The sequence below is a fragment of the Pseudorca crassidens genome, chromosome 2 (assembly GCF_039906515.1).
Source record: "Pseudorca crassidens isolate mPseCra1 chromosome 2, mPseCra1.hap1, whole genome shotgun sequence".
In the NCBI taxonomy this organism is placed as follows: domain Eukaryota; kingdom Metazoa; phylum Chordata; class Mammalia; order Artiodactyla; family Delphinidae; genus Pseudorca; species Pseudorca crassidens.
Genome location: NC_090297.1, coordinates 170,033,745 through 170,058,817, shown reverse-complemented (window position 1 = coordinate 170,058,817; position 25,073 = coordinate 170,033,745). Strand labels below are relative to the sequence as shown.

General features: G+C 38.7%; 1 protein-coding gene and 1 long non-coding RNA gene across 2 annotated transcripts in view; one reads left to right on the top strand and one right to left on the bottom strand.

The window, feature by feature from the left end:
- Positions 1-446: 446 nt before the first annotated feature.
- The window catches only part of GPATCH2 (G-patch domain containing 2), a 168,803-nt gene continuing 144,176 nt past the window's right edge, over positions 447-25,073 (bottom strand). Inside the window, exons 9-10 of the mRNA XM_067729738.1 lie at positions 17,498-17,586; positions 447-4,412 (exon numbers count right to left, since the gene is read on the bottom strand). Of these exons, the coding sequence (XP_067585839.1) occupies positions 4,192-4,412; positions 17,498-17,586 (310 nt within the window). The 3' untranslated portion in view covers positions 447-4,191. The remainder of the gene's footprint in view (positions 4,413-17,497; positions 17,587-25,073) is intronic.
- LOC137220118 (uncharacterized) overlaps positions 19,662-25,073 on the top strand; it is a 37,000-nt gene continuing 31,588 nt past the window's right edge. The window contains exon 1 of the long non-coding RNA XR_010941478.1: positions 19,662-19,890. This is a non-coding gene — a long non-coding RNA (uncharacterized lncRNA). The remainder of the gene's footprint in view (positions 19,891-25,073) is intronic.

Below are 25,073 nucleotides of genomic sequence, written 5' to 3'. Positions count from 1 at the left end.
TTAAAAATGCAGGCAGGTTTCTGAGAGGTACAATTTCCCAGAAGGAAATGGAGGGACTGTAACACATATGGTCCTGATGGATATTTCAAGTGTCAGAGAGAATTTGCACTCGCTACTTTAGAATCAGAATCTCTGAGTGGAAAGAGACCCTCAGCCAGTTAGTCTAGCCCAGTTTCAGAGAAAACAAACAAAGGAAAATGTAGTAGAACAGGTCACAACCAGCTGTGAATAAATGAAATCAAATATATTTACCAATTTTTTTTCTCTAAAATTTTTTGGAAAATGTTGACATTTTCCAGGGCTTAAAGATTAACAATGAATTTAACTGCACTGTTTGATGTTGTCAATGGGTAGTAATTAAAAAAAAATTAAAGTCCTTTCAACTCTATTTTTTATTACTTTTAGAAGGAAACATTTAAAGCACAAAGACAATGACTGCTTATAAATAACATTCTCAAACATTGTGTTTATTCTTTCATTCTTTGTTGTACTATTAATATACCTTTCTACTAAAAGAAAAAAAAATCCAAAATATTCTTTGCTAAACAATTTCATTTTACAATACCAATTTAGGTCACTTTTTTTTTTTTTTTAGAAAGACAGTACAGGAGGACATGGTTTTAAAAGGCATGTCAACAGTGATTTTTCTCTTTCTTGAAATATCTGCTCAAAATGAAAATATATTGAAGAGAAGCAATTGTCAGTTCAATTAATTGCAAGAATATCAATTCACAATGCTAAAATAAGAATATTAATAAAATGCAATTATTTTGCCATCATGTCTGTATATGGCACATATATGTGCCCTGTAAACACACCCATATGTATACATTAGGCATATCTTTAACCCTACTTGTCTTAACTTCTGTTTGATAGCAACAGTGTGTGTTATACGATCTATGTTTTAAAATGCTGAGACCAATTAATTGGTAAATTTTAGTTAGCAATGGATTTTCTTTTAAAGGGGTACCATATAATTAAAAAATAAAAGCAAATAAATTTGAGGGGGGAACATAGCCTTAAAAATTGTATTTGGGGAGAAAGAAGGAAAAAAGGAGGAAGGAGGGAAGGAAGGAAGGAAATGACCCCCACACACAATCTGATTAATATCAAGTATAACACCTATATAAAGGCAAAAAGTTGAAGTGCTAATGTAGCCACACCCACCCTCTCTCGGCTACTGCTGGGACTGGATAATTTGGATAGTAGTGGAAGAGACCAATGTACTCTGTAAAATTTTTAGTACAAGCAATTAATTTGATATGAAGCTTTAGATACTGTAGAAGAGTTGGCTTTATGAAGAAGAGAAAAATCTAACCACCTTTTTAAGGAGATATGATCGATACATTCTAAAGGATGAATTCCTTTGCATGCTTTGGGTTCTATGGGCATAGGAACCGGTAAAAATTAACTATAACTCTATATAAAACATAAATTAGTGAACTTCATATCTTAAAAGATATTCAGCTTACATTACAAATTGCATTTTTCAATTGGGTTTATTTCTCCGATTCAGTTCAGGTCCAAGCAGAACTTCAGGTGTGCGTTTGATTTTTCTTAAATTTCACTGAAAGGTGAAGGGATGTATGTGCTCCTGGTACATGTCTGTGTGAGAGCAGGGGGGATGCTTGGGATGTTGCCACCTCTCTGCTTTGAGTACTGATTCACGTATTCTGTACAGTTAAACACTTCCATAGGATAAGAGATGTTTGAAATCCTCTGTGAGTCACGGAGAGGGCACTAGACGTCAAGATTGAGACCTTTCTTCTATCAGGGGAAAATATAAAGATGAATTGTTTTGGGGGGCTGAGTTAGAGAGCACCCAAGCTCAGTGATATCTTAGAGAAGGTTTGCTTCAGAAGGTTGGTACCTGTCCAGGAGGACAAGAAAAAGTTTTCATACAGCTGCAATATTCAGTTAAGGAGTTGCCCCGTGCCAGCTGGTATATATGGTCTGTCCTTCTTCACTGTGAGGGTTAGAACTTGGTAAAGTGAAAAAGAACGGTCGAGTCCTTAGGAATTTAGGATCAGTCAGTCTCACAATAATCTCATTGTGTGTTATCAGTGGCTCTACATTTGGCTTTTCAAAATTCTAGGATTTTAGGAGATCTTCGGGCAATGGAATTAAACAAACAAACAAATAAAAAGAAACGTCTGAACAGATCCTAGAGCACTGTATACTACCATGAAGAAGTTTTAAACTGGAATATAGACAATTTTACCCCTTACATAGATAGAATGAGTAGTCAACAAAAACCTTTTCTGAAAAATGGCGAATTTCCAGGTAACAAACTTGTAGAAAAGAATCATACAACAAGGTTACTTTATCCAATAAGAATGCTCACCGGATAGCCTAAGAAGAGCATAAGAGCAACTCACCTGGTAGTCTATAGTCCTCTAACCAACTTGTCCTTTTACCACGATACTCCTAGGAAAGAAGATAATTCTTAAAAGGAACGCGTCCTTAAAAGGAAATCTGGCAAACCATGAGGCCTTTCCGATAGCAGGCTGAACTTCCTCTCCCTAACGGGCAGTATTTTCTTCAGGGGACCACCTGGGACAGGTCTATTACATGCACAAACCTCCTCTCCCCCCTTTAAAAAACTCTTGGGGGATTGACAGATTTCCAAAAGCCTATTAGACAGGAGCCCAGAGGAATTTTATCACAGTAAAACTACTCTGTATGAGACCATAATGGTGCAGACATGTCATTATACATTTGTCCAAGCCCATAGAGTGTTCAATACCAAAAGTGAACTGTAATACTGACTGTGGACTTTGGGTGATTTTGATGTGTCAACGTAGGTTCATCAGTTGTAACAGTGTCCCACTCTGGTGAGGGAAGTTTGTAACAGGGGAGGCTGTGCATGTGTGGGAGCAGGGGATTTATGAGAAATCTCTGTACCTTCCCCATAATTTTGCTGTGAACCTAAAACTACTCTAGAAAAACAAAGGGTTAAAAAAATAACATTAGAAGGGTGAGTCACGTGAGCTATCTTGGCCTTCACTCAACCAACAAAGGCCATTATAAAGAGAATATTATTATTAGTCCTTAATAATGAAGACAACTAATCAACATCTAAACTAAGAGCAATTTAGAATCTCTGACGTTAGGAAGCAGATGATTCAGATATAACAATACGAGGCACAAAGTAAAAATGACTTGTTTTGCTTGGTTTGAAGGTAACTGCTTAGATGTTAGAAAGGGCAAATCAGTACCATTCATTTTTTGTTCACCTTGTATATGGGCTGGACCATTGCCAGAAATCTGAATTCTTGGGAGAGCCACTTAAATCTTCGAATAAATTGAGTCGATATTCTAACTTACTCTGATGGTTAAAATTTAAAGTCAGTTTACTACAGTTGAGTTGATCTTAAAAAAATATCAACCTTTGGGAAGAAAGAGGTAGAAGGAAGTCTAGATTAATGGAATTTACAGTTCAGTCATGGTGAATTTAAAAAATATTTTCCTTTCCATAATTATTTTATGTTCTAAATGAGGTAAAATTTATAAAATCTGCATTAAAGTCATGTTGAGGGCACTCTGGTGATCACAACGATGAGGTTTATTTTTGTCGACATGTCAGAGGGAAACATTAATTGCTGTGTGTCAACTGTGAACTTCATACTACACTGTCCAAGGATAGATAATGGGTGTCACCCTGTTAGAGAATCCTAACCAAAAAGCCATATTCAGGGAATATGAAATTGGCCAGCCTTTCAAACAAAGATGTGCTTAGGACTTCCCTGATGTGATGATAGGTGTTTTCGGTTACAACAGACAGGGCTGATGTGAAACACAACCCTTTCCGGCTAATCCCATTTTAGAAACATGTGGGCGTGCTCAGTTGCCAGGGCATGGAGCACACACATGAATGAATCAAGCTAAAGCATTAGAAGTTACTGACATACAAGATCAAAATAAATAAGACAAATTGAGCTGTTCTTTACACCTAGAATGTAAATTGCTGAACATTTTTAAAAGGTAAAGGTGTTTAGCACCATGAATTGTGATGAAATCCCATTTCTATCATTGTGGCAGAACCGTACGCAGCTAGGAAGCTAGAGTGACAAGTCTGAGGCTTTGATGTTAGATTTCGGCTTCAAAAATAGAAGCTATGTTGTAATTTTAGAACAACGGGATACATAGCGCAAATGCAACTGGTAAAACATCTCTTCTTCGCTTTTCTTCTCAGGCGGATTTTCCTGAATGGGAGGCAGTGGCTGTGGGGATGCTTTTTGGTAGAGGAAATCCAAGTCCTAATCCTTTTGGCCTCTGCATGGCTTGAATCGGCTCAGCGATCCCCTTGCCATCTCGTCCGAGACCTGACCCAGGTGTCCAGCCCATATTCTGAAGCATTCGATTTCCAATGTTGTTTTCTAGGATTGGCTGGGCGTTTTCTCCTACAAATCCTGAAATTAGAAAATGACAAAAAAAAAAAACAACCCCCCAAACCACTGTTATTTATGAACACAAGTGAAGAGCCTCTTAGGCTAAGAAAACCACATGTTCCTAAGTTTTTCTTTCAACCAGGTACCCGGGAGGGTTGTTGATTCACCTTTGGATAAGGAGCTTGCTGTAGTAGAGGGATCAATGAAAAAAGGGCCTTGGTTAGTTTCAGCTCTACCACTTAGTAGCTGATTAAGTTACTGAACCTCTTTGGGGCTTCTGACTTCTCATCTGTAAAACAGGCATAACACAAAGCCATCAAAACTCAACTACCAGGTCGTATCTTGTGGTTACTCTTCCTTGACAATTAAAGAAGTGATCATCAGGCAACTAACATTAGAGATTGTGTAGGAAGAGAAGGGGTGAAAGTATTTTAAAACCACCTTTTAGTGAGAACATATTCAGTACGGGCTCCTGTAACAGGGCTTCCCCAAAAGTCTGTTGTAGAGCTTTGAAGGATATAGTATTTGCCCACCATTCCGTCCTGAGGGCTCCAGGGATAAAGACCTTTCCAAAGGTCTGCAGGATGCCTGTGGCTTACCAGCTCAGTCCTGGGTCCAGCATGTTTCTGCTCTGTAATGTGGGCTATGTTTTCCTAGACAGTCTGAGGGTTGAAATGAGCAGTTGTTGACAAAATCACTCACTACTCTCCAAGGCTTGTGAGTCAGATGTCTCTTTGGTACCAACCCACGTGCTCCCTGCACCCCTTTCCTATCATCATCCATCTTTCCTCCCTGATTTGGGATTATGACAGCACCTTCTACCTCACCTCACCCCGCCAAATTTGGGATTCTCTGTCCTACTTCTCTAAGATTGTGTTTAGGATGGTGAGACAAGGCACAGAAGGCTCCTTAAGCACCAGTAACAATAACAAAAAATATTATCTATGGGACCACAGCATACAGAGTTCTATTTCTTGACCTGGGTGGTGGCTACACTAATGGCCAATTTATTATTGTGTTTTAAAACTGTATCTACACATTTCGATGTATTCTCTGGTATATGTATCTCACAGTAAAAAAATAATAAAGAAAAGAAATGTCAGGGTTGAACTAACAGTATATTTAATCTGGTAATTTGTATCTGGCTTTCTGGGGAATAGCGAGTGGGTTGTTCCTTGTGATTCAAACTTACAGAAGGAAATTGCAAATAGAGATGAGTTTTATAACCGAAACTGATGAGTTTTATAACTGAAACTATAGAGTAATCATCAGTTGATTTTTGCAAGACCTTTACCAAACATTTTGATATTCTCAATCTTCAGTACATTTTCTGACTGAGAATAGAATACACTGTTGCCGTTTAGAGACTTCATTACAGGGAGTGAGAACTGGGCTACCACAATAATGAGTTGGTTTTGGATTTGTCAAATTGGTTCTTAGCTCATTGAAACAAGTATCTTAATATGTAATAGAAAAAAACAGGCTTCCCTGGTGGCGCAGTGGTTAAGAATCTGCCTGCCAATGCAAGGGGCACAGGTTTGATCCCTGGTCCGGGAAGATCCCACACGCCGCAGAGCAACTCAGCCCATGCGCCACAACTACTGAGCCTGCGCTCTAGACCCCACGAGCCACAACTACTGAGCCATCGTGCCACAACTACTGAAGCCCGCACACCTACAGCCCATGCTCTGCAACAAGAGAAGCCACGACAATGAGAAGCCCGTGCACCGCAACGAAGAGTAGCCCCTGCTCGCCGCAACTAAAGCCCATGCGCAGCAACGAAGACCCAACGCAGCCAAAAACCAAACAAGTAAATAAATAAATTTATTAAAAAAAAAGAAAAAGAAAAAACCTTCAACTGTGAACAGCTCGAATGGCCAAAGACTGGTACCAAAGAAAAATTCTGGACTAAAGTTATTTACTGCTTGACAAAGGCAAAATATACATACACAGAGATTTTATGTATATATTTAAACTACATAAAAATATACATATAAATACTTATAAAATATAAAAATGGAACTCTTAATTACCAAAAAACCAAAGAGAAGCGTTTTGTCAGAACTCTTGTTTAATATAAAAACAAAAAGGCAATAAAGTTTTTTTTAAAGTTTTTACTTTGTAATTACGATAATGGTGACAACAAAGACAGACCACCAAGGCATCTAACTGTTCTCCGAACAGCTGCTGCTCAGGTGTGTCAGATTAAATGGTGTACTAGCATTTTGTCTTATATCCCTAATTTTTTAGTGATCACCATGAATTAATTTAATTCCATCTATAAGCTAAGATCAGATCAGAGGACTAATGCTGCTTTAGGTTACACATCTATTTAATCATATTTTCAATACAAGAGCTTTCAAAGGTTCAAGTTTAAATTTTAATATTTAAGAAAAAACATGAGGTCAATTTAAAACATCTCTGCACAAATTGCTAAATTGCGGTCAATTCTCAGTTCGAAGTGAATAGTAAATAACTGATTCACTCTTGTAATTTTAAAATGTTGGTGTTTCAAGCATGGTGGCCTAGCAGTGGCCACCCTATTCCTCCCATGCTTTTTTGTCTATATTTTTAATTGAAGTATAGTTGATTTACAAGGTTGTGTTAGTTTCCGGCATACAGCAAAGTGATTCAGTAATACATACCTATATATACATATATGTATACATATATATATATTAAATATTCTTTTCCATTATGGTTTATTACAGGATAATGAATATAGTTCCCTGCACTATACAGTAGGACCTTGTTTATCTATTTTATAAATAGTTGTGTGTATCTGCTAATCCCAAATTCCTATTTTATCCCAACCCCCTATCCCATTTCCCCTTTGGTAACCATAAGTTCATGCCTGGTTTTTATACAGGCAGAAAAGAATCCGTTCTCTCTCTTTTTAATGCTGGTTTCATTTCTCTTCGTAACAAAAAATAAAATAAAGCATTATCTTTACAGTAAAAAAAAAAGAATAATTTCTCAAATGTTAAATCTTTCTACACTGAAACAAAGATGCCATAAACAAACAAAAAACAATGGCTTTTCTATACAACTTAAAAAACAACAACAACAGATACTTCAGTTTTCATGGGAAATGATTCTAGAGTGAGATCTACTATTGGTCGCTCATCCTTTTATGAGATTAAGACATGGGAGTGGAACAGCTCAGTCTCAGCACAGCATCCGACAAACATCATTTCCTTTTCTTTTGTTCCTAGCAGTGCTAAATCCTTTAAGTCCTTTCCTGGGAGGCTCTCCTCCTGCTTGGGCAATTTTAGCAACACAGAGCCTCCTAACCCTTCCGCAAGCCCTGCTCCCAGCCCCCTTTCTGCTGGATCTCTTACATCTATTACAGCTGAGTCGGTCCTTTCCCTTCAAATCTTCCAAAGTGTATTGTGGATGGTAGTTCACTGGTGTAATTGGCTCAAGAGATGAAAATCTTGTATCGGTCTCTTTTAGCTGCTAATCTATCCAGCTGACTGCAAGCCTAATTGGCACCTTGTTTAGTCATTTGGCTCCTAAAGTGTTGTATTGATGTTGGATAAACAGCCAGTGGAAGGGGAGGTGACACATGCTGCTTCCCACATAACAGCTAGTGCATTGCTTCAGTCCCGACCCTGTATTCAGAAGGCTTTTAATGGTTTATGTTCATTCTTTCTTCCCATCCATCCTCTTTCCCCATTACTTTACTAGCCAGCTGAAGGGCAGGATTATTGTTATTATTATATGTGACATTATTAGAATTGCAATTTATAATACTGTCCTCTGTTCTCAGTAACTAATTTAGGGACATGGGTTTTTGATTGCTGTTAAGAAAAGAAACAGCATTGAGCACAGTTTGGGATGTGAGAAAGTGGTAGCTGTTACTACTTTTTGTCAAATGTTTTAATTATTTCCTAATATAGAAAAGCCTAATTCAGACCATTCTACATTTTATCTGCAATATTTCAGACATTTTTCATGGGAATTTTGTTAAATAAAATCAGTTCAAATAGATAACTGCTTAAAAATACAAGCCACGTTTTAGAAAATGAAATGTAAAACTAGTTTCTTGGTTTTTTTTTTTCTTTTTTAAAAAATTTAATTAATTAATTAATTGGCTGTGTTGGGTCTTCCTTGCTGCAGGCGGGCTTTCTCTAGTTGCAGTGAGCAGGGGTTACTCTTTGTGGTGTGTGGGCTTCTCATTGCGGTGGCTTCTCTTGTTGCGGAGCACGGTCTATAGGAGAGTGGGCTTCAGTAGCAGTGGCTCGCGGGCTCTAGAGCACAGGCTCAGTAGCTGTGGCACACGGGCTTAGTTGCTCCGCGGCATGTGGGATCTTCCCGGACCAGGGCTCGAATCCGTTCTCCTGCATTGGCTGGCAGATTCTTAACCACTGCGCCACCAGGGAAGCCGTTTTTTTTTTTTTTTTTCTTAAATGATGAAAACTTTGCATAGTAGGGACTGAAAAACATGGTCAGTATTGACATGTCTGGAGAATGGAGTGTTTTGGTTTTTTTTTTTTTTTTTTTTTTTTTTTTGCAGTACGCGGGCCTCTTACTGTTGTGGAGTCTCCCGTTGCGGAGCACAGGCTCCGGACGCGCAGGCTCAGCGGCCATGGCTCACGGGCCCAGCCGCTCCGCGGCATGTGGGATCCTCCCGGACCGGGGCACAAACCCGCGTCCCCTGCATCGGCAGGCGGACTCTCAACCACTGCGCCACCAGGGAAGCCCGGGGAATGTTTTTATTAAAACACTGAAGGCACACAGGGATGTTTGATGCTATAATATGATCAGGACCATTTATGGTCTACCTACTACATACCTGGCAAGTGGTTTAATTGCTAGGTATGTAACATTCGTTATCTCCATTCCTCATAACAGTTGTGCAGGGGGGAATTATAATGGGCCTCAGAGAGATGAAGTACTTGACCATTACCACATCCTAAGCTAAGATTCAAACTTTGGTTAAGCTCACTCTTAAAGCCTACACACTTGCCATTACCTACACTGCCTCCCTGTGAGAATTAATGGCAAATAAACAATTTTAGTGGAGATGATGCTCCAAACCATTAAAAAAAATTAATTGGGTTACATATTAATTGCAATATTAACTTCTCTCAATTTGCATTTGGACAGTATTCAGCGTAGTACACACATTGACATACTTGGATAACTTAAAATATAATGGTGCAGCTCTTAGAGATTACCAGTGCTTCTGTAGCCATCATTTCTTTTGATCTTCTGTAGCAACCTGAAAGGTTATTATTGACTCCACTTACAGAAGAAACTGAGGTTTAAAGAGGAAATGCACCTGTCCAAAGTCAACTAGTCAGAAAGTGCCCCAGTTAGAACTTGAATTTAGGACATCTGAGTCTTAATGTTACCCTTTCACTGAATATTGATCTTAAAATATTCTAGCACCATTAGTTTCTATTATGTCATTTCTTCTGCCACATTTCCCCAAATGACTGAGATTTTAATATATCCATAAATTTCAAACTCCTAGAAAAAAAGTGCTACACTAGCATAGCAAGTCTGTTTGAAGAGTGTTTCAACTTTCCTGAAATACCTCAAAATTCCCTTTGTTTGTTATTAACCCAGCTACTCTAGCTTTCTTTGGCTGATATTTAAATGACAATTTATGTTGTAGTTGTATTTATTGTAAACAGCATATACTGAATTTTCTTCTTTTATTCATTATGATAATCCTTGAATTTAATTGATGCATTTACTCCATTTACATTTATTGTGATTACTGATATATTTGGATTATTTTTACACTATTACTTAATGCTATTTACCTTGCTTTTTCTATACATTTTTGTTTCCTCCTTTCTGGCATCCATTGCTTGCTTATACAGCTTGAAAATTACATATTATATTTCTATTCTTTTAATGATTACTTTTAAACGTTAACATGCATACCTGACTTATTATTCCCTCATATTTTACATATTATTGTTGTCCAGAGTTTTGGCTCCATCTTACTTTTATACACCCAGATTAATCCTCTTTATGGTCATTGTCACCATCATCATTATTACTTTTATACATTCAACGTAAGTTTAGCTTTATGCACGTTTAACAATTTCTTTGCTCCCAACTCCTTCTTGATTTTTATTCTTTTTCTTTTTTCATGGATTCCATTTTCTTCTATATGAGTTATTGAATTTAGTAATGATGGGTCTTTACCTGAAAATGTCTTAATTTCATCCTCACTCTTGGGAAATAATTTAACTGGACAGAAAACTCTATGATGATTCAGTTATTTCATCTCACACATTGAAAATATTCTCTAATTTTCTGGATTGCACTGTTCTTTCTAAGTTTGTTGCCAGTGTAATTTCATTCCTACGTAGGTTATATCTTTTCGCCTTGGTTGCCCTTAAGTTCTTCTCTTTGTCTTTGGTGTTCTAAAGTTTTATTACAGTGTGTCTAGGTATGACCTTATTTATATTTACAACTTCTCGATAGACTTGTACTTTTTGAACATGAAGATTCAAGTTTTCTTCATTTTTAAAAATTCTGGCATTTTCATTGAATTCTTTCACCATTCTCCTGGAATAGTGCACTTCCCTATTCTTTCTACTTTTTCTGGAAGTTCTATTGTATTAGACATATATTGAACTGCATGCTCCTTCAAGTTCTCTGGCTATTCTTTCATATTTTCCATATTTTTATCCCTCTGTGCTTCTTTTAGGTAGTTTCTTCAGATCGCTCTTAAAACTCACTGTTTTTTTTTTTTCCAGCTGTATCTAATGTGCTGTTCAACTCATCCAGTGAGTTTATAATTCTCAAGATATTTTCATAATAAATAAAATAATCTCAAATTTCTACTTGGTTCTTTATCACATCTGTCTTTTCTTTTTTCAGTTATTCCCCTTCGTTCTGAATGTTTTAATAACGGATTCTTTTAGTTTTGGTTTGTGAGGTCATCTTCATAGGTTCTCATGTGTGGTGGTTCTTGAGACATGGGGTTGAAGGTGTGTACCTCTAGAGTGGTTTTGCACTTGCTTCAAAGACCAGTTTTTATGCTAATTTTTGGCTTGGTGTCATTTTAAACTAGAAACTCATACGTGAAGGTAGGCTCTTGGTTACAAATCTTCAGAGAGTTTTCTACTTGGAGCCTCGGTGGAGACCAGATTCTTAATTTTCCTGTGCTTGTGGGTGAGTTTTGTTTCTAGTCTGCCCTGTCCTGAGGATAGAGCTTATCAGACGTTCTGGCTTGATAAGGAGCCTTACACAAGCTCCCCGGCTTGCCTCTCTTTCCACGAGGGCACTAACCAACAAGCCTCAAGGCTTCCGAGACTGGCATAGGCACGGGGGTGCTTGGGGCCATTTCTCTCTTTCTTTCCTGCAGTCTCAGCTATGGGTCTAAAGGAGATGGTTTCACATATTATTCAACATGTCCAGGTATTCTGTGGTTTGAGCACTTTCTCATTATTTAGTCTTTCATACTGTCAGGAACAGCAATTATTTTCTATCTAACATGTGTGCTTACCTTCTTAAGTGTTTCTTGTATCATATGACAATGGAGAGCTGTTTAAGACTCTACTGAGACACATGACTGAAAGGTGGTTCATATATCCAAGAGGGAGAGAGTTACATACTTCCTAGGCTTTTGCAATATGTTTAGATATAGTTTGGTTTCAAAATGAATAACAACAATTCCCCCCCCCGCCCCCCTCCCCCACTAAAGTCTGCCTGTTTTAAAATCCTGGAAGAGATACAGTGGTCATACAGATCCAGTGACAAAAGAAAATAAAAATAAAAAAAATAGGGGACTTCCTTGGTGGCACAGCGGTTAAGAATCCACCTGCCAAGGCAGGGGACATGGGTTCGATTCCTGGTCCGGGAAGATCTCACATGCCACGGAGCAACTAAGCCCATGCGCCACAACTACAAAGCCTGTGCTCTAGATCCCGCGAGCCACAACTACTGAGCCCATGCGCCACAACTACTGAAGCCCGTGTGCCTAGAGCCTGTGCTCCGCAGCAAGAGAAGGCACCGCAACGAGAAGCACGCACGCAGCAACGAAGAGCCAGCACGGCCGAAAAAAAAAAAAAGAGGTTAACGTGGTAAATTTAAAATATATAATTATTGATAAGATAAATTTGGACAACTGAAGAGACATAGCACCTTGAAAAGGAGCTTGGTTACATCAGACATTTCCTGATTATGTTCAGTATGACTTAAAAGCACACCTTTTAGAAACCTTCACCCATTATGATTTACAATCTGCCTTTATTGCCTTCAGTCTTCATAAAGATTATTTTATTATTGAAATATCGGTAGGATGCAGAGGAGAAGTCACAAAAAGCTGTGATGTAACCCCTTGCTAAGAACTTGCATGCCCACAAAGACACAGTTATGCTGGAGCAGTATCTACACTGAGATATTGAACTTCTAATTTAAAATGTAGAGAAGAAAGTCTACTACTTATGATAAATACTTTCCCTATGATAATATTTCAATAGAAAGCAAAATAGTAACAGCAAATACTAATTGTGGATAACAATGAATTTAGTAATACATAGTGGACAAAACATTTTTTAAAAAATGTGGTAGGGCTTCCCTGGTGGCGCAGTGGTTGAGAGTCCGCCTGCCGATGCAGGGAACACGGGTTCGTGCCCCGGTCCGGGAAGATCCCACACGCCGCGGAGCGGCTGGGCCCGTGAGCCATGGCCGCTGAGCCTTTGCGTCCAGAGCCTGTGCTCCGCAACGGGAGAGGCCACAACAGTGAGAGGCCCGCGTACCGCCAAAAAAAAAAAAAAAAAAAGTGGTAGCCACAATATCTCAATAAACATACTTAAATCTTTCTAGTATCCAATCCTCAGTAAGCTGTGACTTCTACCAAAAACACAAGACCATAACCAACATTGCTGACGGCCTTTTAAAAACGTGTTAATAACATTCCTAGTTTGCTCACTGCTTTTCTTCACCTTTACAGATGACATTTTTCAAACTATAAAATGCATTCTGCTGGCAAACCTTCTTGCTTCAACAGTTCTCAGTTTTATAATAGTAAATCTACATTCTTTGCTACTGAGACATCCACTATCTTTTGGCATGTGACTTTGAATGAGGCAGAGAACAAGACATACATCTAAAAATCAATACCTAACCTTATCAATATTCATTTTCCTGTGTCAATACAAAATACGAAGGTGAAAGAGCAGTAAATAAGCTAAAGCACTGAAATAAATTCGGTGTTCCTGTCACAATTAATAAACGTGCAACCGATAACACTGCTGGCTAGTCTATAGCCTTACGTCAATTATGCTTCAGTGTTATTGTTTCAACAGGGTGGGTAAAATGTTCAATACACTAGCAGGTAGAGATGATCAGATTTGGGGTTATTAATTTCATAGAGAACTTTAAATCTTTAAAAATATTATTTATTATGGATACAGTATATAACTGTTTAGCCTCTTAAATTGTTGTATAAGCACAGTGTGGGATTATAAAGTACCTAATTATAGTTTTCTGATAAACTTTGGCTAAATCTTTTCTAAATCTGCTATTTGATGACATAATATGTCATATATAAATCAGAGGGGATCATCAAACAATAGTCAGACTGTCAGCCTTTTAACTCCCATTCCTGATTTCACATCAGAAAGTGTTACCTTCACCTGTCTTTTTCCAGCTTAGATTGAATGTTGACTAAAGGTAGAAGGAGCTGTGAAAACACGATTCAATGTGTTTTCTGGGAGGTCTATAAGGGCCTACAAAATGGCAAGAAGAGTTTCTTGAAAATAATTCTACATGCTAACTCAACTTTGGAAGCTTATAAAGATAAGATTCTTTGTTATGTGATTAACTATATTCCAGAATTTGAAAACTATAATTTTTGGAGACAAGATGATCTAGGATTCATAACCTTATTATCAAAGTGCATTTATGCAAAAGCATTTCTTACTTGAATTTGGAGAATAATCTTCACCTTAGAGTTGATTCATTTGTATTGGAAGATATTCTTTTTAAAACTAAGGATTTTTAAGTAACCTCATTCTCTTCCTCTTTGAGAGGAACGGTTATGCATGGATTGTAAAAATGCATCGAAAATGAGTAAACCTAATTCTCCTACTCCAATACTATTGGATTAATTACAAAAATGCATTAAGTTTCTATGAGTTATGTTCTTTTAGGTAAATAATCTAGTAATAGAATCAAAATCTTGAGTCTCAAGAGAATCACTAAAGTTTTGAAATACAACACTTGGAATATGCTGTTGTAAGCTTATGAATGTTTTAGGCTAAAGTTTAGTATTTATACCTATACGCTGTAAAAATGATTTCCTCTGATGCTACTGAGTTGTAACATCAAAATCACCCTGTAGAAATAATCACATTACGCTCTCCCCAACCATTATGCATTTTCCTTCTCACTTCACATATGTTCAGAGTGTTAGGACCTGACCCTGATAGTCTCTCTTCCTTATTGCTGGCTCTGAGGTGCTTTAGTCACATTCCTAAGATTGTTCTTGTACTATTTGTGCCACCAGTGTTTGAATCATTGAAAGGTAAGAGAATTCAGGGGTCCATTCAACTGGAATGGGAATATTAAAGAATCCTATACCTGCCTTATGAAAGATTTGAGGAACTTATGACATGTATTTGATCTAAAAGTGGCTATATGTTCCTGTATAAAGAGATATATTAGAAGTGTTGTAATGAAAGTTCTGTATTTCTATACAGCAAATTTAGATAAATCTTTTATGGCACTTAAGATACATAATAGTCCATATAAATATAAATAAAGTGTATAATAGTCTATGTATAAATAAAGAGAGATATATATATATATAATTGCATAAGACACATGAAATAAGACGGTCTTTACATATATATTCTTACAGAAAGGCCATATGTATGTTATGAAAAGATCATGAGTTTAGGAGTCATGCAGACATTGGCTTGAATCCTCCCTTTGCCCTTCAATCATTCTGCCTTCTTAGGTAGCTAAGAAGACCCTAACACATGTCTGAATCTTCATTTTATGGTGTAATGATAATAACACCTAAGTCATCAAGTTGTTGCAAAGATAAAATAAGGTTTTGGTACACAGTAGGCACCCAGTAAGTAGTAAATATTATTCTACATGAACACAAACACATTCTGCACACAGGTATTTCCTACTTCCAAATTCTGAAAATTCAACGAAGTTAGAGGATGAAGATCAGACATCACACTTGTAACTATACTTATAACTACAGTTCATAATTGAGCCCTTTATGTGGATGCAACAACTGAATGTGGGTGCTCTGATTTTAAGTTATTCTTTAATTTTTTAGTGCTGAACTATGGGATAGGTCTACTGAATACAGAATTTAAGCTTCACCTCTTTTACTTCCTTTGAAATCATCATGTCAAGATATCTGTCTATTCATATCTGTTATCTATATCTGTACTTTCCCCTTCTCACTGCTTACTCTCCTGTTGAATCTGAATCTTATTTTCATATTCTGTAATTAATCTTGGAGAACATAACTCTTCCTATAAAAGAATTCCTAAATGAAGCTGAGAGAGACAGTTTATAAATATGAATGGTTAAGGACCCCAAGCAATAGGCCACTACTATAATAATAACTTTGTAATTGATCAAGGATCTACATGGAAAGCATTTTCTCATAGTTTGCTGAACTGCAAACCCATACAGTTAATTGTTTGTTCCTGTGCGCGTGTCCACATTTAAGGCCTAGTCGGCTCCCTTATCACAGGTTTTTAGCTCTGCTTCCCACACCACTGCTCTTGCACAAGATCTTTTTTTTTCTGTTTAACATCTTTACTGGAGTATAATTGCTTTACAATGTTGTGTTAGTTTCTGCTGTATAACAAAGGGAATCAGCTCTACATATACATATATCCCCATATCCCCTCCCTCTTGCGTCCCCCTCCCACCCACCCTCCCTAACCCACCGCTCCAGGTGGTCACAAAGCACCAAGCTGATGTCCCTGTGCTATGCGGCTGCTTCCCACTAGCTATCTGTTTTACGTTTGGTAGTGTATATATGTTCATACCACTCTCTCACTTCGTCCCAGCTTACCCTTCCCCCTGCCCGTGTCCTCAAGTCCATTCTCTACATCTACGTCTTTATTCCTGTCCTGCCCCTAGGTTCCTCAGAACCATTTTTGTTTTTTTAGATTCCATATGTATGTGTTAGCATACAGTATTTGTTTTTCTGTTTCTGACTTACTTTACTCTGTATGACAGACTCTACGTACATCCACCTCACTACAGATAGCTCAATTTCATTTCTTTTTATGGCTGAGTAATATTCCATTGTATATATGTGCCACATCTTCTTTATCCATTCATCTGTTGATGGACACTTAGGTTGTTTCCATGTCCTGGCTATCGTAAATAGAGCTGCAATGAACACTGTGGTACATGACTCTTTTTGAATTATGGTTTTCTCAGGGTATATTGCACGAGATCTTGCAATACATATTAATCTTATTCTTATCCTTCCCTACCAAGCTCAGGTCCTTGCCTTTCCAGGAAGGCTTCCTGTCCCCTTTGGTCTAGTGACTTCTCTCAGCTCAAAACCTGTGGTTCTCCCTATACCACACTCATTAGAATGACATGGTGTTTGACGTGGAAATGATGAGAGATCTTTTATTCTAATGCTAACTTGTCTAAGTAAGGAAAGACGAAATCAAAGATCTCTGCAGAGCTGGGTGTAGAAACCAGACTGCCACATTCATGACCAGGCTGGCATCTACTACCACGTGGGCCTTGTGTTTTGAGGCTGCTTCAATACTTGTGAATTCATTACTATGAATTTCCTCTGGGGTTATTTACCTTTTCATCAATTTATGCCTTGTTTTCCCAACAAGTCTGTAACTTTCCTGAGGCCAAAGACACAGCCTTTGAAGTATCTGTATCCTGTAATACCTCACACGGTTTTGCAGGTGTGTAGGAAATACTTTAGTGATCGGCGGCCTGAAAAACCTACACAAAGAACACACAGTACATCCTGACACCAAAGGCGAATGATTTGCTTTACTGGTTTCTTGTAACTGTGCTTCCTCCTCAGTGCTAGTGATTAAGGGTTATCTGTATTTTACTCTTGATGACTTATGAACTTTAGATGTGTGTTTTGCCCCAAGCCCTTTTTCTTTTACCTGCTGTAGTAGGTCCAGGCAAAGGTGCAGCTTTTCTTCTCCGTTTGATGTCTCCAGTGCATAGGGATCCTAAATGCATGCTTGTTTGCCTACAAGTAATTATCAGAAAAAACTATTAACAAAGGAGGGGAAAAAATGACACATAAATACACAGCTTGTATAATCTGAACCTAAATCAAAACATTCTCAACAAAGATGGAGCAGCCTAGTAAAACCACCAATCTTGTTTATATCGAAACATAATTACGTTTGTTGACAAGCGTTCAGCAGCTAAATGCGCCATCATAAATTGTTACTGGAATGAATAATATAAAAGGAATGCTTTTTAATTTTCAAAACTGGCAATCTTTCTGGCTCAACATAAAATCAAGCACTGTTGCTTCTGACAGGAAAATAGCTAAGATTAATTATCTAAAGAGAGCACAATATTGTTGCTAGGTTATCAATTGGTTACTAATGCTTTACTGTCAGAACAACATTTATTACAGGAAAAGTATGATCAATTTCTTTTAGGCTATTATGTGGCAGTGAATTCTCTTAAAACATTTTAAATAGAAGGAAATAGTGATGTTCTTCCTGACAATTCACAGGATTAGAATTCTTTAATTATTTATCAGCTAGGTGAGGAAACAATTTGAATGCATTAATGCTGATCTTGATACTAGACAAGCTAACGTGATATTGGATTACCTTTGTAAAGACGTGATGTATAAGAACTAAGAAGCAGACCTGCTACTCTTGGAACTAGTCAGAATTAGACTGTCTGTCTAACATGGACTCCTAAATTTACGAGTTTTGGAAAAATTAGAAATGGCTCAATTGGAAATCAAGACAAACTAATAAGATGGAAAAGCTGTAAAAAGTCTTCAAGATTTTCAAGCTATAGAGGACTCTTATGTTCATGTCCTGGATTATAATCCCCGACATGGGGTTGGGATAGTACCTGGGGATCATGAAGCAGAAATAAATAAAGCATGTTTACTAGAAAACACGACTGTTTAGTAATTCAGAGAGATATGTGGTAGTATACTGAAGTTTTATAGGGCCCAATTAGAAAACCACCAGATTATTAGAGAAAAATGTAAAAGGAAGGAACTAATTCAGGTAAAACACAAAATATATACTTCCACACTTATACCCAGGTGTTTAAATATAATGAAAAATTGGAGTTGGGGAGTAAAATTACTTTAAATACAGATTCTATCTATCATGTACAAAGTAAAGTACAATCAATGAGCTGGCTAATCCAAGGGGTATATACAACCAAAGAAGCATATTGTGAAAATCTATCAATATAGGTAGAAGCAAACGGGTATTTATCTAGTTTTCTCTTCCCTTTGTATTGAGTGCATAATGATTCTCTTTTATAAATATTTATAATTATTAAAATATTTTTAAAAATTAGTTCATTCAATTAATGATTAACTTTGCAGAAATACATACACACACATGTCAAAATGTTTACTAGTGTGTATAACTATAACATTTTTATTGGATTTTGAAGTGTGGTTTTGGCTCATAATACCAAGAAAAAATAAATGGCTATATTTATTTTATATATTATATATAATATAGATTTTATATATTTATTTTATAAGCATATTTATATTTATATATATTTATCTATTTTTAAAGCTATATCGAAATTAAAAAAATTAAAAAGTCACATCCCTTTTTTTTTCTGCGATACGCGGGCCTCTCACAGTTGTGGCCTCTCCCGTTGCGGAGCACAGGCTCCGGACGCGCAGGCTCAGCGGCCACGGCTCACGGGCCCAGCCGCTCCGCGGCACGTGGGATCTTCCCGGACCGGGGCACGAACCCGTGTCCCCTGCATCGGCAGGTGGACTCTCAACCACTGCGCCACCAGGGAAGCCCAGTATCACATCCTTTTTATAAAAAATTAATGAATTCACTGATTCAGCAAGCAATTACTAGTATCTGCTGCTGACTTAGCATAAGACTCCATAGTTATGGTGAAAATGAGGAAAAAGGAAGTGGAAGATACCAACGAAATGGAAAGTTCAGTTCTTATTATTGGAAGAGTTTTAAGTCTGAGTGGGGAGATTAAGTCAAAATATATGAAATAATTAGTGGCAAGCACAATGAACTTTCTTAATATTACTAGAGATTATGATATTTAGTCCTTAAAACAATTCTAAGCGTTTACTGACTATACCTTTTTTCTTTGTAGGGAAAAATCGGTGCTTCAATGGAAAACTATAGAGTACACCCTTCTACTCACCTGATTCTGATTCTATGGGAGCTATTTTACAACTCTAAGTTATAGATAACTGAAAGCAATGGAAAATAACTCGTCTGCAGTAATGCAAGTGAGTTCTGTCCCGAGGAAGGACAATCCTCCCCGCTGTGGAAAAGCCAGTTTGCACCCATCGGTACGTTCATTCAATCTTCCTTACTCCATATACATTTGTGCTTCTTTCATTTCTCCTTTGAACCCATTATAACATCTGCCTGGTTCCCTCATTAATCACTGAGTTAAAATTTCAAATGCATATTCATTTTATAGCTGTAAAAGAGACATGATTTTACCTATTTGTACAATATTATCCTCACACATCTCCGATCCCTCTTGAAACCTCCCCCCTAGAAAAAAGACTGGAGTAGTTCACCTTCCGCAGAGCATGTACCAGATAGGCGTGGCCAACAGGACTAGCAGAGGAGGGGAAAGTAACATTCTGAAAGTGGGAACAAAGTGGGAACCCGAATTCTGGAGTGTGGCCTTTCTGTTATGGAGCTGTGAAAACCAACCCATGGACTATCTACTTCTTATCCTCTTGTTAAAACATAGTAAATATTCTTAGATTAAGCCACTGCTGGTCAGGTTTTCTATACCTGTTGCTGAAAGTACTTCTAAATGATAAAGAGTTTGTTCTGTTCAGAGAATTTTGAGTAGTTCAGGATGTGTGGGTAGCAGTGTTTACAGAAGGAACTATATAATAGGACGGAAGAAGAACGCTGGGGCTCGACCGTGGGCCATATGTGCCACATTGGCCCCGTGAAGGTGTTTGGATTTTATAGCTGCTGTGGAGTCATTAAAGATCACTTAGCAGAAGCAAGCTGGCCAGATTCATGGGATGCTGACGAGCTGGGGTTGGGAGAGTAACCGGGTTTGTGAGTAGTCCAGACACAAAGTTCCTCCCAGGTTATCAGTCTCTGTTATAATTAAGAATAATATCATGCCACACAATGAAACTTCTTCTGAAGAAATACCTTTTTAGAGATCATTAGAATACCCAGTAGCTGTTCATTGTGACTATTAAGATGGCTAGTTTCTACTTACATTGTTCTTGCACTAGTTGTATGTAACCGGAGTCTTCTAATTGCTTGAAAAACCATTCTCCCAAGTCCATATCGCCTTTAAAACTTTATTATTTTTCTTACACTGTTCAAATTTATTAGGAACGCCTGTTTACAAAGAGGGTGAAAAACAAATTCCAAGAACAACTCCCTCTTCTAAGCCTTTTTCTCATCTGCTGGACCCCAAATTCCCTTTTGGGTATCTGTACAGAACAAGTGGAACAGCACATTTTCCTTCAACTCCCCTCCCCCACCCCCAAGTTAGCTACATAAAGGAAAAGAGACAAACATTCAAGGAGAATAAAGTTAAAGTTAATAAAGTCAGTACACTGAACCCAAAGACCTGAGCCATAAGAAAAACAGCGAGCTGTATTTCAGTAATTCTATCAAGAATTGACTACCTGCTACAGCACATTGAGAGATCGGGATTATTGATCAGTAAGATTACTCATTTAAGCCTGTCCTCCCCCCTTTCCTTCAGACAGGTGCAACGGAGTTGCTACAAATAACACTAAGCAAGGTCTACTCCGTTATTTAGTTGTCATTCTTAATGCAAAACAGAGCAGTTATTTTTTTAAATTTAAAATCAATGAACGTCTCAAAGGCAGCCTAGTTACTTCAGCCTAAATGAGTCATTTGTCTTTGCAAAGCAGAACACGTGGATTATTATTCAAGGTGGTGGTTGGCAATTTTTGGTTTTTGTTTGTTTTTGCTGTGGTGTTTTGAAGAATGACCATACGTTGTCCTAGGAACAGATCCAAATTTGTTAAAAAAATGTTAAGGTCCTTTTGTAAGGCACTGTTAGGAAATTACCCATCAGCCCTAGCAGTATATTTGTGTCAGTGAGAGCCTTTGCTTGGGTGGAAAGAGGGGAAAAAGGCAGAACCTGGTAACTTTGTAACTACTAACACCTTAAAATACTAGGGGTAAACACACACATATCTTTAAGTGGAAAGGCTAAAGAAATAATGCTTTTTTGTTATGGATTTAATAAGCAGTGTCAGCTATGATTTGAAACACTGTTTCCCATTGTACTCATTCTGAAAATTTTCCTATTAAGTATTAGAAAGCAGAGCTCAGAGGGAAATCTTCGTTTTGTTCTGCTTTTGAGCCAGACTTCACTTGGTTATCCCGTCATCCTTTTAAATGGGGTGGTGGCGGGAAAGTGGGCATTTCATCCAGAGGAAAGAAAAAGTAAGAAACAAAGCTATAAAAAACCTAAAAAAACCTCACAAAGCAGAGACAAAAAATACTAGGGAGGACCACCTTGCCTGAGAACCTGTCTTTTGACAAGGGCTGACAAGGGCTGAAGCAGGCGGTGTCAAACACAATAATATTAAAGAGAAGACAAGAGGAACTTGTCTCTTCATTGTATGCGCATTTGGCTTTTCAGAGAATTAGGCCTAGTGAAAGCTGCCCCCTGGATAGGATGTGTTCCCAAGCAGCCTCGGACAAGCTGCAGAGAAGAGACAAACAGATGTGACTATGGGCCCTGGCATTTGGCAAGAACACTCACTGTCAGTTAGAAAAATATAAGCCTGGACAGGGTATCAGCTGCACAGAAATGAAGCGGGTCTGTGGTGTCACTGGAGGAGCAATCGGTGCAAATCCAGCCCTACGTGAACTTTCCCTTCTAGATCCAAATCACCCCCTCTTCCGCTTTATTCAGTGTCAATATGTCTCAACATATTAACTGAACGAGTAAACATCAGTATCTAGCACTTTTCCTTCTGTGCCAATATGCACATATCAAGTACTGTTGAGCATAAATATTTCTTAACTACCAGGATCGCATTAAATCCTTGCTTTTTTTTTTTTTAACATTTATTATATTTATTTATTTTTGGCTGCGTTGGGTCTTCGTTGCTATGCGCGGGCTTTCTCTAGTTGCGGCGAGCAGGACACTACTCTTCTTTGTGGTGCGTGGGCTTCTTATTGTGGTGGCTTCTCTTGTTGTGGAGCACGGGCTCTAGGTGCGCGGGCTTCAGTAGTTGTGGCACGCAGGCTCAGTAGTTGTGGCTCGTGGGCTCTAGAGTGCAGGCTCAGTAGTCGTGGCACACGGGCTTAGCTGTTCCGCGGCATGTGGGATCTTCCCGGACCAGGGCTCGAACCCGTCTCCTGCATTGGCAGGTGGATTCTTATCCACTGTGCCACCAGGGAAGCCCTAAATCCTTGCTTTTAATGATGTTTTCTTTCAAAGCCCCTTCTTGTGCACGATAAACCTTTTGCATTTGGTATTGTATGTTCACACCCTGATCAATTGTTGGTTCTGGCGCCTTCTGTCTCTTGTGGCTTTGGTCATGTGGCGTCACGTTCTGTCTCAAGCCCATTTCCCCTCGCTTGGGAACAATCCTGATATCAGCGAGGGGTAGTTTAAGTTATAACTCTGCGCTGACGCAGTACTTGTGTCCCAGGATTTGGACCCTTGCTTTACTTTCGACATGTCCTATTTCATTATAAAACTTCTGATATCTTAGTTCTTTTATTATTTTTTATTTTATTATTATTATTATTTTTTGCGGTATGCGGGCCTCTCACTGCTGTGGCCTCTCCCGTTGCGGAGCACAGGCTCCGGACGCGCAGGCTCAGCGGCCATGGCTCACGGGCCCAGCCACTCCGCGGCATGCGGGATCTTCCCGGACCAGGGCACGAACCCGCGTTCCCTGCATCGGCAGGCGGACTCCCAACCACTGCACCACCAGGGAAGCCCCTATCTTAGTTCTTTTAGATTTAGGTCATTGCCTGGACTTGCCCAGATGTTAAAATGCACCTGGTGACTGGATTTGTCTCTAACGCTGCAGGCTGACCTTCTCCAAGCGTCAGCTGCTCCTGGCCCAGGTTCCTGTCACCGCCTACCTGCTCGGGCGGTTCTTTACTCTGCGGTTCAATAACCTCCGATTACCTGTTGTCTGAGGCTCCACCCCTTGGATACCGCGATCTGCCTGCCAGGGTGCAGTTCCCCTCAACAGCTTCAGAAGGGTCTGTCCTGTTAGTGCTTCTTCCACCTCGTCTGAGAGTTCAAGTCCAGACGTACTTCTTCCCGATCTGCTTTACCCTGGTACCTAAAGGTATCTGGTGGCTGCTGCCAGAACTAATGTTTCCTGTGTGTTTCCTCTGTGCCAGGTTATACGCCAATACGGACGTCCCCCATGGAGCTCCCAGCGAGTGTGAGGGACAGCTGTGTGTCAGGAGGCTCTCGGGGAGCTCAGGGACCAGTCACTGCCCCAGCAGCCAAGGACTCTCCAGGGTCCTCAGAGCAGAGCCACGTGGCTGAACTGTAGTGAGCAAGGGGATGACAAGGGGGGAGACGGTGGGAGGCTTCAGGTGGTCCGGGAACCTTATGAAATCCTGTGCAAAATGTGCATATGCATACTTTTTTAGCAAGAAGGTTCATGATTCCTCTCTGATTCTGAACCATTAACAGAGACATTAACACCAAACATTATAGATGGATACCAAACTAGTATTCATAATCTAAAATACCTACCTTAAAATTTCTATGGAATGTTTAAAATATGCTATACACATAGACCACCTTTGCTCTTTACAGTATCACAAACAATAGAATTTAATAATGTAAGTTAAAAAAAAAAGCCTTGTCCAAATATCTACACTTATCCTATGTTCTACCTAAAAAGCGACCCCCTTCATTTCTGTCTCCTCACCCTGCTTTACTTTTCTTCATAGTAACGAAACTAATACTTCCAAATTATAGACCATGCATATGTATTTGTTGAAAGGTATGGAAACTATGCAACGAAAGACTGGTGACGATTAGCTCCACTGTGATGGCATCTGGTGGGAAGTTTCTTCTTTATGCCTCTCCTTAATATTGGACTTTATTTTTACCATGAGCATGGGACAAACAAACAAATTATAATGAGATGAATTAGAAAACAGCAAACAAGAGGGTTAATAAATATAAGTGGTTTTTGCAGCTGGGGGGTCTTTCTTTGTCAACGGCATGGTGGAACTTTTCCCACCGTGGAAACTGAGGCGTTTGTTAGATGAAGCTTTAGGTTCTGTTGGCCTGATCTGCCTGAGTCTCCGACAGAACTTCTTTCCTCTGACGCTGCCATTTCTGTTTTCCCAACTAGTTCTCCGAAAAGGCCAACTTACACCATATTTGTCAATGTTTGAGAAGGATTTTAACCAATCTTTGGCAGGTTACTTAAACTCCCTTTGCCTCAATTTCCTCACCTTCAAGAATTGGGATTAGATTAGTATTTACCTCAAAGGTTTTTTGAAGATTTTATTT